This window comes from Balearica regulorum, chromosome 1 (assembly GCF_011004875.1).
Source record: "Balearica regulorum gibbericeps isolate bBalReg1 chromosome 1, bBalReg1.pri, whole genome shotgun sequence".
In the NCBI taxonomy this organism is placed as follows: Eukaryota; Metazoa; Chordata; class Aves; order Gruiformes; family Gruidae; genus Balearica; species Balearica regulorum.
The window spans coordinates 217,833,146-217,847,703 of record NC_046184.1 but is presented as its reverse complement, the minus strand read 5'-3'; the positions used below and the strand labels follow the sequence as shown (position 1 = coordinate 217,847,703).

The following is a 14,558-nucleotide window of genomic DNA, read 5'->3' as shown; positions in this document are numbered from 1 at the left end:
TGTACCACCGCCCCGGGTGCGGTGCCCATCGCCATGTGCCACCACCCAGGGTGAGGTGCCCATCGCCATGTGCCACCATCCAGGGCGAGGTGCCCATCGCCATGTGCCACCACCCAGGGTGCGGTGCCCATCGCCATGTGCCACCATCCAGCGTAAGGTGCCCATCGCCATGTGCCACCATCCAGGGCGAGGTGCCCATCGCCATGTGCCACCATCCAGGGCGAGGTGCGCATCAACGACTGGGATGTAGGACTAGAAGGTGTCGTGAGCAAGTTTGCGGATGACACCAAATTGGGAGGAGCTGTTGATTCCGTCAAGGGTGGAGAGGCCTTGCAGAGAGATCTGGGCAGACTGGAGAACTGGGCAATCACCAACCGCATGAGGTTTAACAAGGGCAAGTGCTGGATTCTGCACCTGGGAAGGGGCAACCCTGGCTATACATACAGACTGGGCCATGAGACGCTGGAGAGCAGCCGTGCTGAAAGGGACTTGGGGGTCTGGGTCGACAGCGAGTTGAACAGGAGTCAGCAGCGTGCCCAGGCTGCCAGGAAGGCCAACCATACCCTGGGGGGCATCAAGCACGGCGTTGCCAGCCGGTCTAGGGAAGGGATTGTCCCACTCTACACTGCGCTGGGGCGGCCTCACCTCGAGTACAAAAAGGACACAAAACTGTTGGAGAGTGTCCAAAGGAGGGCAACAAAGATGGGGAAGGGTCTAGAGGGGAAGACGCATGAGGAGAGGCTGAAGTCCCTTGGTTTGTTCAGCCTAGAGAAGAGGAGACTGAGGGGAGGCCTCATCACGGCCTACAGCTTCCTCACGAGGGGGAGCTCGGGGGCAGGCGCTGATCTCCTCCCTCTGGTGACCAGGGATAGAGCCCGAGGGAACGGCATGAAGCTGCGACGGGGCAGGTTGAGGTTGGATATCAGGACAAGGTTCTTCACCGAGAGGGTGGTCGGGCGCTGGAACAGGCTCCCCAGGGCAGTGGTCACAGCACCGAGCTGGACTGAGTTCAGGAAGCCTCTGGACAACGCTCTCAGTCACGTGCTCTGATTCGGCTGGGCCTGCGTGGGGCCAGGAGCTGGACTCCACGATCCTCATGGGTCCCTTCCCACTCAGGACACGCTGTGACTCTGTGTGCCACCACCTGGGACAGGTGCCCGTCCCCACGTGCCACCACCCAGCATGAGGTGCCCGTCGCCACGTGCCGCCGTCCGGGATGAGGTGCCCATCACCCCGCGCCCATGGCCGCGTCACCCTTGGGTGCCGACGCGATGCCAGCCAGCGCGGCGCTGAGGGCTGGGGACCTCTGAGGCGAGGCGGGGGCTGTGTCCCAACCTGGGGCTACTCGCCACCCCCCCGCCCCCCCGGGGCAGGACCCCCCTGCCCGCCGCGGCTGCTCCCGGGGCGAAGCCGGGGTGCTGCGGGTGGGTGCCCCGGGGCACGGCGGGGGCGGGGGGGGGGGGGCCGGCCGGGGAGAGCCCCCCGGGGTGGCCGGGGTGGCCCCGGTGGCTTTGGCCACTAGATGGCCCTGCGGCTCCGCCGGTGGCCCGGACCCTCCCGCCGGGACCCCCCGCCCTGCCCCCGGCACCGCCCGCGGGGTGCAGCGAGCGGGGTGCGGGTCTGTGGGGTGCGGGATGGTGGGTGCAGCGAGCGGGGTGCGGGTCTGTGGGGTGCGGGATGGTGGGTGCAGCGAGCGGGGTGCGGGTCTGTGGGGTGCGGGATGGTGGGTGCAGGGAGCGGGGTGCGGGTCTGTGGGGTGCGGGATGGTGGGTGCAGCGAGCGGGGTGCGGGTCTGTGGGGTGCTGGATGGTGGGTGCAGGGAGCGGGGTGCGGGTCTGTGGGGTGCGGGATGGTGGGTGCAGGGAGCGGGGTGCGGGTCTGTGGGGTGCGGGATGGTGGGTGCAGGGAGTGGGGTGCGGGTCTGTGGGGTGCGGGATGGTGGGTGCAGGGAGCGGGGTGCGGGTCTGTGGGGTGCGGGATGGTGGGTGCAGGGAGCGGGGTGCGGGTCTGTGGGGTGCGGGATGGTGGGTGCAGGGAGCGGGGTGCGGGTCTGTGGGGTGCGGGATGGTGGGTGCAGCATGCAGGGTGCGAGGTGCAGGTTAGAGGGTGCAGCGTGCAGGTTGTGGGGTGCAGGGTGTGTGTTTGTGGGGTGCTGGATGGTGGGTGCATCATGCAGGGAGTGGGGTGCAGGGTGTGGGGTGCAGGCTGCAAGGTGTGGGGTGTGGGGTGCAGGTTGCAGGGTGCAGCATGCAGAGCATTGGGTGCAGCATGCGAGGTGCAGGGTGCCTCACGCAGGATATGGGGTGCAGGGTGCCACAGGAGGGCTGCAGAGCGTGGGGTGCAGGGTACAGGCTGCGCACGGGAGGGTCCTCCTGTCAGGCCCCCACCTCCCTGGGGATCCTGGCCCAGCCACCCAAGGGTGCTTTGGAGCTGCAGCACCGAGCACGGAGCCTTCCCTGACCTGCTGAGGGGGGTTAGCTGGGGGGGGGGCTGCTTCGGTAGCCCCCAAACCCTCCCCCACATGGCCACTGCCGCGAGGAGGCCTGGCCCTGTCACCCCGTGTCCCCCCGGGACACTAACGGGGGTGAGGACACCAAGGGACTTCTCCCTCCATCCCTCCACCCTTCGGGGACATTTCTGCCTCCGCCAGCGGCCGGGCAGCCGGGCGTTGGTGGGTTGGGTGCTCCCCCGCGGGTTGCGAGACCATGCGAGAGAGGTTGAGCCCCTACGAGCCCCCAGCGCATCCCCCCAGCGCCCCGTCCCTGGGAGCAGCAGGCGGGCAGGAGGGATCCGCGCTTTCGCTCTGGTCAAAACGTCCCCTGTGCGCCAGGCAGCACCTGCAGCTGCCCGGGCTCCTGTGTGTGTATTCTCTGACGTCCGATAGCGCGGCTGCGCGCGCAGCGTTGGTGCGCAGGAGGTTCTTTGGGGTGTTTTGCAGAGCCTGTGGAGCAGAGGTCCCGGGGACACCCCTCTGCAGCGGTGCTGAGCCCCAGTGCCATGAGTGGGGACGCGCAGTGGGGGGGGGGGACAGCTCGGCTGGGGCGGGCTCCTCGTGTTCACGACGACTGTGGCGTGGTGGCGGAGAGGACGAGTTCGGGAGGAAGGCTAATTTGGGGGCTGTTGGGGCTCTGCAAACCGGGGTGTGCTGCCAAAACCTTCCCGGCAGGCTGAGGGCAGTGCCCAGCGCAGGCAGCTGCCGCCCTGGGGCAGGCAGGGATGGGGCCTGGGGCCGGGCACCGTGCAAAGGGCCCTGCACCCTGCGAGGGCTCAGCACCCTGCAAGGGACCCTGCACCCTGCAAGGGACCCTGCACCCTGTAAGGGCCGTGCACCCTGCAAAGGGCCCTGCACCCTGTGAGGGCTCAGCACCCTGCAAGGGACCCTGCACCCTGCAAAGGGCCCTGCACCCTGCGAGGGACCCTGCACCCTGCAAAGGGCCCTGCACACTATGAGGGCTCAGCACCCTGCAAGGGACCCTGCACCCTGTAAGGGCCCTGCACCCTGCAAAGGGCCCTGCACCCTATGAGGGCTCAGCACCCTGCAAGGGACCCTGCACCCTGCGAGGGCTCAGCACCCTGCAAGGGCTCTGCACCCTGCGAGGGCTCAGCACCCTGTAAGGGCCCTGCACCCTGCAAAGGGCCCTGCACCCTATGAGGGCTCAGCACCCTGCAAAGGGCTCTGCACCCTGCAAAGGGCCCCGCACCCTGCAAGGGCTCAGCACCCTGCAAGGGCTCTGCACCCTGCAAGGGATCCTGCACCCTGCAAAGGGCTCAGCACCCTGCAAAGGGCTCTGCACCCTGCAAGGGACCCTGCACCCGATGGATTTCCCACCCCATCCAGCCTCTCCACAAGCCTGGCTGAAGAATTGGCTTAAGATAACACAGGCGACGGGTGCTGAGCACCCCCCGGGAGAGGGCAAGGGCACGAGCAGCACTGAAGTGACTGTTACTGCTGGCTTAGGCCAGTTCAGCTCCGATTTAGCTGATCTGGGTGACATGGAAACATCCAGCGAGCCAAGGGGTTCAGGGGGTTTGGAGGAAGAAGAAGAGACTTTCCTCCCCCAGACCTTCCTCCTGTGCCCGGAGGAGATGGAGGCGGGGTGCCAGCCCTGGCAGGCCCTTCCTTTGTGGTCTTTGGCATAATATCTCCTTCGATTGCTCATCCTTCTCCTTCCTCCTTTATTGCCCATTTATTTGTGCTTTCATTTGCTCACGCTGCCTGCACCCCTCTCGCAGCGTGGCACGTGGCTGCCATGTCGTGTCCGCGCCGGACCGATCCTTGCCGGCTCCTTGCCGTGCGCGGTGAAGCCGGTAAGCGCTTGGTCCATCGCCGCCAAAGCCCCGTCTCTTTGGGGTGGGCTCCCCGAGCTGAGCCCGAGCGCCAGGGGATGGCAGGGTGGCGGAGCACCCCTCTCCTCTGGGGTGCTGCGGCGAGGTGGTCCCCGGGGTCCCCGTGTGGCTCAGGCTGTGCAGGGGGAGCGGCACCCCCGAAATCCTGGTGCGTGTCCCTGGGAGAGGGTGGGAATCTCGGCGAGGGGGTCGCTTCTCACCCAAGGCGACGAGGGGATGTATAGGAGGCATCTCTATGAGGGGGGGTCACCAAGCGGGGTCTTCTCCAGCGTGTACGATGGGGGTCCCTCCCTATCCAGGAATGGGGAGGGGGTGCTCTTCCAATGCGGGGCTTGTCAGGGTGGCGGGTGGGATATCCCCGATACCCCCCGGGCATGGGGGGCAGGGGGGTTCTCTCTGTCAGGAGTTGCCCCAGAGCCAGCGATGGGCGTCCTGCCTAAAAATGGGAGGGAGGCTTCCAGCACCCAACCAAGGAGGATGGGGGGGACCCCCAATCCAAGCCCTTGATGGGCGGGGGGGGGGGAGGTCGCTTTAGCTGAAGACTGTACGGGGGTGTGTGTGTGAAATTGGGGGGGTGACCCCTGCCCAAGAAGGGGGAGGGTGCAGGGGGAGGCACGTCCCAACCCAAACCCTCCACCCCAAACCCCGCGAGGGGAGGGTTTAACATGGGGGGGGTGTGTGTGTGTGTGTGTACCCCCAGATGCCAGACCTGTGGGGGTACACCCCGTACCTACCCCATAGCAGAGCACCCCGGGGTCGTGTCCCCCCCCCCCCCCCCCGTCCCCCCTCCGCGGAGCCGGCGCGCAGCAGGTGCGGAGCGGAGCGGGGCGGAGCGGGGCGGGGAGCGGCGGGGCCCGCAGCCCCTGCCCGGGGGCGGGGAGCTCCACCGGGCCGTGCCGGGAGCCGGGAGCCGGCATGGTGCTGGGGCTGCAACATCTCCTCACCGCCCTCCTTCAATTTTTCAGACGGGGCCAGCAGGTTTTCCTGAAGGTGGAGGACGCCGTGCCCGGCTCCGAGGCGCTACAGGTAGGGACGGCGGGACCCCCCCCCCCCCACGCTCCCCTCCCACCCGGGACCCTCGACCCGCTTCCCTTCCCACTCGGGACCCCCGTCCTAACCGCCTCCCCTCGCGTCCGGGACCCCTAACCCTCCTCCCCTCCCACCCGGGACCCCCATCCCGACCACCTCCCCTCCCACCCGAGACCCGCGACCCACCTCCCCTCCCACCCGGGGAAACGGGGACTGGGGCAGCCAAGAGCCCACTCCCCACCCGGCCCCGGGGGTGCTGGGGGTCCCCGGGTTTACGCCGAGGGGGAACACCGGGAGGGGTGGGGGGGGGCGCGGAGGAGCCTGGGCTCCCGCTCCGCCGTGCTCGGCGCTGCACGGGGTGGGGGGGGGGGCGGCGGGACCGGGGGCTACGGGACCCCCTCACCCCGCGCCGGGGCTGAGGGGGGGCTTTCCCGAGCCCACTTATCCCCCCCCCCCCCCTCGGCGGAGGGCTGTGAGCCCCCAGGGACAGCTGGGGTGGGCTCCTTCCCGGGGAAGGGGAAACTGAGGCACGGAGCGGGGGGAGCTGGTCGTGCCCCCTCCGGCCCCCCCTGCAGCTGCGGGGAGCTCGCCGGGTGCCCGGCGCTGCACGGAGCCGGCCGGGGCGGGGGGGGGGGGGGGGGCCGGGCAGGATGAGACCCCCGCGGGTCCGGTTGCTCCCGGGGGTCCCACCGGGGGTGCCTTGCAGGCGGCGGGGAGGGGGCTCCCGGGGCGGGGGGCAGGAGGGTCTGGGTCGTGGCCCCCCCCCCCCCCCCCCCGGGGCTCGGGGACACGCTGGGCTCCGTGTCCCCACGCAGGAAGGAGGTGGCGGGGGGGGGGGGGGGTGCGGATCCCGCCGGGCCGGAGGAAATGGGCTGGACCGGGCGGCCCCGGTGCTGGTCCCGGCGGGTCCGCAGCACCCTCCCGCAGCCGCGCCGGGAGCCGGGGCCGCGCCATGGGCACCCTCCAGGACACCGTAAGCGACCCCGGGGAAACGGGGGTCCCGGGGGGGGGGGGGTCGGTGGCCTCGGGGCCGGGGGTACAGAGGGCTGGGGGTCCCGTGCGTCCGGGGGTCCCTTGTGTGCTGAGGGTTTGGGGGTGCGATGCGTTTGGGAGTGCCTGGGGGTATCGGGGTGCTGGAGTCGGGGTGCCCGCTCCCCCCTGTCCCCCTGCCCTGCTCCGCTCGCAGTGGGAGCCCCCAGAGCTCGGCTGCGGGCAAGGCAGGGGCGGGCAGCGTGCGCCCACCGCGGGGCCAGACCTCGGGGGGTTGTGCTGGGAAAGGGGGACCCCCAGCAGCACCCTGCCCCGAGCGCTCCCCTCCCTCCTTGGACGAGTTGCACGTTTTGGGGGGGGGGGGGGGTAGGCTGCACCCCGGTACGTGGATGGGAAAATGTTTGGTCCTTTGTGCTCCGGCGCCTTCAAACGCATCCAAATTTGGGGAAGAGGCGGCTTGGAGGGATTCACCCCTGCCCGGGCCGGATCCCTGACCCCAGTGCTGGGCAGAGCCGATGGTTTTGGGTGCGAAGGCCCTGGTCCCCCCTCGTGTGCCCGGGGCTGGCCGGTGGCACGGCCCCTCTGCCCCACTCCGGGGGGGCTCGGGCTGGGCAGCGGCTCCGGTGGCTCCGGTGGCTCCGGGTTCAAGGCCGGAGCGAGGCAGGGACCCGGGGCTTTGGGCTGGGAAGTGAAGGGAAGGAAACGCTCTCCGGGAAACAGCCGAAAGCTGCTGACGGAGGGAAAGGAGCTGAGCTGGGCTGGCCCGTGCCCGATGGGGGCCGGTGCTCACCATGGGGTGCGCTGAGCCACCCCCCGGGAGGAGCAGGGTGAAGCTTGGGGACGTCAGAGCTGTCACCCGGCACTGGGGCAGGACGTGTGACTCCTTTCTGGCCAGGACAAGGGGGCCTCTCTGCGGTGCGGGGGTCCCTGCGACCCCTCTCGGTCCCAGACCCCCAGCACCCAACCCTGTCCCAGGAGGGTGCTCACAGCTGGGTGGGCACCCAGCCCCAGCTGCAGCCCCCCAAGGGCACCCAGAGGTGTGGGGGGACCTGGAAGGGAGCCACAAACCGCAGTTTGGGGGAGCAAAAGCCACCCAGATCCGGGGGGAGGGGGGGGTTAACCCAGACCACCAGCCTGGGCTGGGGCTGCTGGGGTGGCACCGAGGAGGAGGAGGGGGACGCGTGATGGCGCAGAGCCACCCCTCCGGCCGTGCGAGGCCACAGCGGCACGGGGCAAAGGGACGTGACCGGGGACGTGCGAGGGATGGGTGGTGGGGGACAAATCCTGCCGGGCTCCCCGGTCCAGCACACGCCAGCCCGGGGTGGGCGAGGAACAGCTCATGCCCCCCCAAAATGGTCCAGGCCCCCGGCGGTGCCCTGGGTGCTGGCTGCGTTTGGGACCCCCATCCCCAAGCCTGGGCGGGGGGGGGGGGGGGTATATACGGATTGGGGGTCTATTGCCCCCCAGCCCCCCCCCCCCCCCCGCTGTGGGGTGAGGCTGAAGATGTCTGCGCCTCCTCTCCCTCCCAGCCGCCGGCCCCAATGCAATTACCCGCTGACGGGCCCATGAATCAAACCCTAATTGATACGTGTTCGCAGCCTGGCTAAGCAGGAAGGAGCTGGGGGGGGGACACACACCACGCTGCACCCAGGGGCTGGGGGGGGACACGCGCTCGGGCGCTGCGTCCCCCCGCTCCCCGTCCTACCCCGGGGGATGCCTTTGCCGAGGTGCCAGAGCTCGGGGCGCCTCGGCTGGCGGCGTGGGGCTGTCCCTGCCTCAGTTTCCCCATGCGTGGGTCAGCCAGGCGTGCGGGGCGGGGGACCCGTCGAGGGCGGTGCGGGGACACGCGTGTGCGGGCGTTTGTCCCGGCGCTGCCGGCGTTTCCTCCGGCGGACACAAACACATCAGCAGGGCAATAAAGGGGAGGAAAGGGCCGCGGCGCACAATGCGGCAGGGGCGCTTCTTTCCATGAGGTGGAGCAGGGCCGGCTTCCTCCCCCACCCCACTGAGGCGCAGGGCCGGGGGGCAGAGCGGGACCCCCAAACCGGGGTGGGTGGGAACATCCCGAGGGTCCCCGGCCTGGGGATCCCCGCCGGCAAAAGCTCTTTCTGCGCGGCTGCTCCAAGGAGCGACTGCTCGCGGGTGCAGGATCAGTCCGTGCTGGCATTGCGTGTGTCCTGGCACGGCTTTTTGGGGGGCTGTGGGGTTCAGCCTGGGGGTCTTGGCCCTCTTGTACCCCATGGCATCACACTGGGCTTGTGGCTGCCTCCAGGCACGGGGAAATCGGGCTGGGGTGCAGAAATGGCCCTGCCATGGTGGCACAGCCCTGTGTCACCCGGGGGGGCTGCACCGCGAGCCCGGAGCCTGGCGGGGGTGTGGGTGCTGCTGCTGCACCCCAGGGATGGAGGAGTCGGGGTGTGGGTGCTGCTGCTGCACCCCAGGGATGGAGGGAGCTGAGGTGTGGGTGCTCCTGCTGCACCCCAGGGATGGAGGAGCCGGGATGCGGGTGCTGCTGCACCCCAGGAATGGAGGAGTCGGGGTGTGGGTGCTGCTGCTGCACCCCAGGAAGGAGGGAGCCGGGGTGTGGGTGCTCCTGCTGCACCCCAGGGATGGAGGAGTCGGGGTGCGGGTGCTCCTGCTGCACCGCGGGCAGGAATCGGCACCGATAGATGCGGAGTCGGGTCGGGAGCAGCTGGCATGGGGGGGGGGGGGGGTTGACTTTTGCTGTTTGCCAGCGGGGAGGAATTTCTCACGCCGGGTCCGGCGTCGCAGCATCGTCCTCCCAGCCACGACGAGCACCGCGGCCGACCTTGGCTTTTGGAGCCGAGCTGAGACATTTTTCGGGGAGGTGATGGCAGAGATCCCCTGCCTGTGGTCGGGCAGCGGAGCCCCGCTGCCTGCAAGGCCAGGATCTGGGGGGGCGGCTCGGGTGCCCGGGGGGCTCGCTGAGGGGACGATGGCATCCCTGGCAGTGCGGGGGGCAGAGGGGTGAATTCAGCGGGGTCTTCTCGTCCACCCCATGCTGACGTGGTGGTCGGGGTGTTACTGGGGAGGCCTGAACCTGGGTCTCGGCTGAGCTCCCCCCCACCCAAGGAGCCAACTCTGGGGTGACCCTCGCAGAGGTGGGTCCGTGGACCTGGGGACCGGGCTGGGATCTGGAGCTGCTGGATCTTTGCAGCCGGAGCCGGTCACATCCCTGTCCCGGCTGCCCCGTGGACGTGGGGGAGAGGACGCTGGGGACCTGCCCCGAGGAGGACGCGTGGGGAGGGAGGTGCTGGGGGATGCGGAGAGCAGCAGATGGGGAGCAGGGCTGGTTCCTGAGACTCCCCGTTCTTGGCGCAGGAGAAGGGATTGCTGCTCCCAGCCCGGCTCCGTCGGGATGCTGCCAAACGCAGAAGCAAATCCTCCCTGGCAGCTGTGTGTCAGCCAGAGCGGGGATTTTCTCTCCGCTTTTTGGCTGGGGCAGGTCCCCACAGGCGCGTCCCTCTGCCACCCGCGCACCGGGCAGGATGGTGCCCGTGGCTCCGGTGGGCGCGTGGTGCCTGGCACCTTTGGGTGGCCTGGGCATGGCTTTGGGACCGGCCATAGACAAGGGGGTTGGAGACTGGACCCCCAGCTGGGTGCTGATCCGTTAAATACCAGTGCGTAAACCTTCCCGCGTGGGGAGCCACTGGCTGTGGGCTCCCACTGGCCGTGCCTCAGTTTCCCCAGCTGAATAGGGAGACCCCCGTGATTCCCACACCCCTCCACAGTGGCTGAGAGCTGGAGCCCGTAACCAAACCTTCTTATAGATGGAAAATAGAAGGTCCCCGTGCATATAGCGCAACCCCCCCCGCCCCGAGGAGGCGGCTGTGCCAGCCCCCGGCTGCCCGGGCCCTGCTCCGAAGCGCTGCCCCAGATTGAATTCCTCCCCAGCTGCAGATGGCCGGGAATTCAATTTTCCCAGATCCCATCAGAGGTTGATAAATGAACTCCCTAATCACCGCGCAGATCCCATTAGCGCCGGCCGCGCCGGGAGGGGATGCGGGAATGCTGCGTCTCCCCTTCCCATCCCACCGCTCCAAGTCCCCCCCCATGGGACCCACCTGTCCCTGTCCCCCCCCAGCCCCTCTCCGGCCGCATCCCTGGAGCGCCTGGGGAGGCGGCTTTGCCCCGGTGCTCCCCCGCAGAGCCAGGCCAGGGGAGCTTCGGCACGGCTGATCCACCAGAAAACATCTAGGAAAGTCCTTAAAACCCAGCCGGGAGGTGCTGGTGGCCGGCGGGGACAGGAAGGGGACCATGTGCCAGGGAAAGCCTTGCAGGAACGCCACGTCCCGGGGATGTGCGTGGTGCCAGCCCCCCCTCCGCCCCCGGCACTGCCCGCAGCCGGGGCCCTGCGGCAGCGATGCTCAGCCCCGCGCCTGGCTCTGCCGCCGGTGCCAGCACCGAAGGCTCGATACCGGTCGCCCCCGGGAGCTGGGTGCCAGGGTGGGCACGGCGGGTGCTGTAAATATCCGCGTCCCTCGGGATGAAGGCGGCCGGGTACCAGGGATGCTCTGAATGATGGAGCAGTTTCCCTGCGGCTGCCTCGGGAGGATGGAGAGGGCTCCAGGGCTGCGGCACAGGGAGGGCGTGCGGTGCCCGTGTACGAGAGGAGGGTTTTAGGGACCGGCGTGGCTTCGTCCTCTTTCTGCCCCGATGGCCCCCGAGCCCGGGCAGGGGCTGGCATCGCTTGCCGGGATGCGGCCGGTGATCCAAACGGATGCTGGCCCAGGACCGTTTTCTGCCCTGAGTTTGCAGGATAACCCCAGCTGCACCCCCATCCCATCCATGTGATCCTCCCCCCCACCCACCGCGGGTCCGGGCACCCCCCTGGCCCCGTGTACCCCACAGCCGGCCCGTTGTCCCCCCGTCCCCACCTGCCCCCATCCTCCGGCACGTTATTTATCGGCACCGCAGCCCTGGGGGGCGGGCGGCTCCGCGCTGGGAACACGAGGGCAGCCGGGTCCCGTCCCTTCCCGGGGACGCCGGGGTGTCATTGCGGTGACCCTGCACCCCCAAAACTGGGGGCAGGAGATGGTGGGCTGAGGGGGGGTCCGTGTCCCCCTCCCCGTCACAGGACATGGGTTAGGGGCAGGAGACAGCAGGCTGAGCAGGGTGCAGGCAGCGGTGCAGGCAGCGGTGCAGGCAGCAGCCGCCCTGCCCTGCCCTGGCCGCAGGGTGCACGGGAGCTCCCCGGGGGGGGCCGCGGGCAGGGGAACCGGTGGTCCCTGGGGTGCAGGGGTCCCCACGGGTGGGCAGGGCTGGCTGAGCAGCCATTTATCTGCTCCTCGCCATTCATTTCCCACCCACCTAACAACTTCCTTCCTTCCTTCCTTCCCTTCCCGGCGGGAGAGACCCCCGGCCCTTTCCAGCTCCGCTCTTATCAGCAACTAATTAGCGGCAAAGCGTTTGGCCAGCCCGGCTGGGAACGCTGTTCCAAGAAGGCCGCGATGTTCTTGGGGACGGGAAATCCTTGAGGACGACGGCCACGGTCCGGCCGTTTGTCCTGCCCAACAAAGGGACATCAACAGGAAGCGACCTTGACCCCGGCCCCGTTCCATCGGCCCCGGGAGGAGAGGCCGGGATGCGGGGGGACAACCCGGGGAGCATCCCTGAAGGGCTGGGGCGATGGCGGAGCTTGGAGAGTTTGCTTGTAAAAGTAAAAAAAATCTCCACTCGGAGACTGCGGTGTCCTCGGGGAGCGTCGGTCCACCCGGTCCCGGTCTGTGCAAGCGGCCCCGTGCAAATGGCTGCAGGCAGGAGCGTGCAAAAGGCCCGTGCAAACGGCCTGTGCGAATGCCCCGTGCGAATGGGCGGACGCCCCGTGCGAATGGGTGGATGCCCCGTGCAAACGGCCTGTGCAAATCACCCTGTGCAAATGGCCTGTTGCCAGTGCCCCGTGCAAACTGCCTCGTGCGAATAAATGACCTGTGCAAACTGCCTTTGCAAATGGTCGGTGCAAATGGCCCTGTGCAAATGGCTTGTGCAAACCGCCCCGTGCAAACGGCTCGTGCAAATGCTCCGTGCAAACCGCCTCACGCAAACGGCCCCGTGCAAACGGTCTGTGCAGACCACCCCACACAGACCACCCCACGCAGACCACCCTGGGCAGACCACCCCACACAGACCACCCCACACAGACCACCCCACGCAGACCACCCGGCGCAGACCACCCCACACAGACCACCCCACACAGACCACCCCGGGCAGACCACCCCACACAGACCACCCCACGCAGACCACCCCACACAGACCACCCCACGCAGACCACCCCACGCAGACCACCCCACACAGACCACCCCACGCAGACCACCCCGCGCAGACCACCCCACACAGACCACCCCACACAGACCACCCCACGCAGACCACCCCACACAGACCACCCCACGCAGACCACCCCACACAGACCACCCCGCTCAGACCACCCTGTGCAGACCACCCCGCTCAGACCACCCCACACAGACCACCCCGCGCAGACCACCCCACACAGACCACCCCACGCAGACCACCCCGTGCAGACCACCCCGCTCAGACCACCCCACACAGACCACCCCACGCAGACCACCCCGCTCAGACCACCCCACGCAGACCACCCCACGCAGACCACCCCGGGCAGACCACCCCGTGCAGACCACCCCGCGTTCCCCGCTGCGGCTCGCAAGCCCGGCTGCCCGCCGTGCGCCTGGCGGGACGATGCCGTGCCAGCCGCCGCTCTCCGCCAGGCTCGACTGTGATTATATTGCAGCCTCGTCAGCTGGGACTCACTAATAGACCGAGAGCACCCGAAATGACTTTTCAAGTGCTATTTAAGCAGAAGCAAAGAGCTCACGCTGGTGCGGTCAGGCAGCTCTTCGTGCCTGTTGGGGGGCGGTTAAGGCTGCAGTTAAGCGCGGCAGGCTCAAGCAAGGCCGGTGCGCGGGCGAGAAGGATGGGGCGGAGGGATGCGCTGAGCTCCGGGGTCGATGCTGGGTTCAGCACAACCCTTCCCATCCGGACCCGACCCCAGTGCCGCCCCGAGATGGTCCTGCACGGCTGCCACCCCGCACGGTTGGGGAAACTGAGGCAGGCGTGGGCGCTCGGGGCTCCTAGCGTGCTGGTTTTGGGTGGCTGATCCCGCAGGTTTGCATCCTCGAAACCTCAGCCCAGCATCGCCGGGTGCCGGGGGGGCTCCGTGCCGGACCGCTGCCCTCCAGCCCCTGCCCGCGGGGCCCAGCTCCTCATCTGTCCGCTGCAGCAGGACCCCGGGCAAAATGACCGTGGGGAGGCAAGAGATATCCCAGAAGTGTTTCCTTCCCGTTTGCGCTCATTATCCCCCTATAAAAGATGAGGTAATTAAGGAGCTACCTCGGGTTACAGGTTGTTGCTGCCTGATTAGATTAAAGCAATGTAATTTGGGACCGAAAGCAGTGCTCTAATCCGGGCTGGGCAGGCTCGGAGGCGATAGATGTCTTCCCGGGCAGGGTTGGGCAGGGCTGCTGGCTCTCCGCTCTGGCCGCCCGCCGCTCCATCCCTCCATCCTGCGCTGCCCCCGGGGAGCGCTTACCCCAGGGATGCTGCTGGGTGGTGGGGGGGGGGTGGTGTACCGGGGGTGCTGCCTCCATATCCCCACCCCGACGGGGAACTGTGGCGCTGGGGGGAAGGCTCCCGGAGCAGTGCGGGGACGGGGACGCGGTGACGGGGACCTCAGCAGCGTCACTCAGCCCACGGCAGAGCTGGCCATAACAAAACTCCTGCTGACGGTGGGACCTGCTGCCTTCAGGAGTCGCTTCCCTGCTCCGTGCCTCAGTTTCCCCATTTGCACCGCGGTGTTTTAGCCTGGCGATGCTCTCTGCCTGCAGCGAGGCTCCTGCCTGGCCCTGCCTGCTTGTTGTCAGCTCCGCGTTGCTAACACACAGCCGCAGCTCGGCTATATTTAACCGCGGCGGCCGGAGCACGAGGCCTTGCAGTCGGGGGGGCGGTGGGGAGCAGCCCCCCGGGGAGGGGAGCGGGGCTGGGGGGCTCAGCATTGCCGGAGGCGAGGGGGAGGCGGGAGAGGAGGATGAATCACGGCTCGGGGATATTTTTAACACCGCCAGATTGCTCGGCAAATGCTTGGGCAGGGCGGCGCGGGCGCCGGGGCTGGGTGTTTGCTTGCAGCCGCTGGCTGCTGGGGCTCGGATTGGGGGTCCTGG

General features: G+C 68.6%; 1 protein-coding gene across 2 annotated transcripts in view; it reads left to right on the top strand.

The window, feature by feature from the left end:
* Window positions 1-14,558, top strand: part of PDE2A (phosphodiesterase 2A) — a 60,700-nt gene that overhangs the window by 25,507 nt on the left and 20,635 nt on the right. Inside the window, exon 2 of one of the 2 annotated variants that reach the window (XM_075742669.1) lies at window positions 5,313-5,373. In XM_075742669.1, coding sequence (XP_075598784.1) covers window positions 5,313-5,373 — 61 coding nt within the window. Of the gene's footprint in view, window positions 1-5,312; window positions 5,374-6,223; window positions 6,350-14,558 lie in introns of those variants that run through there. The other variant, XM_075742668.1, reaches the window with a different exon arrangement.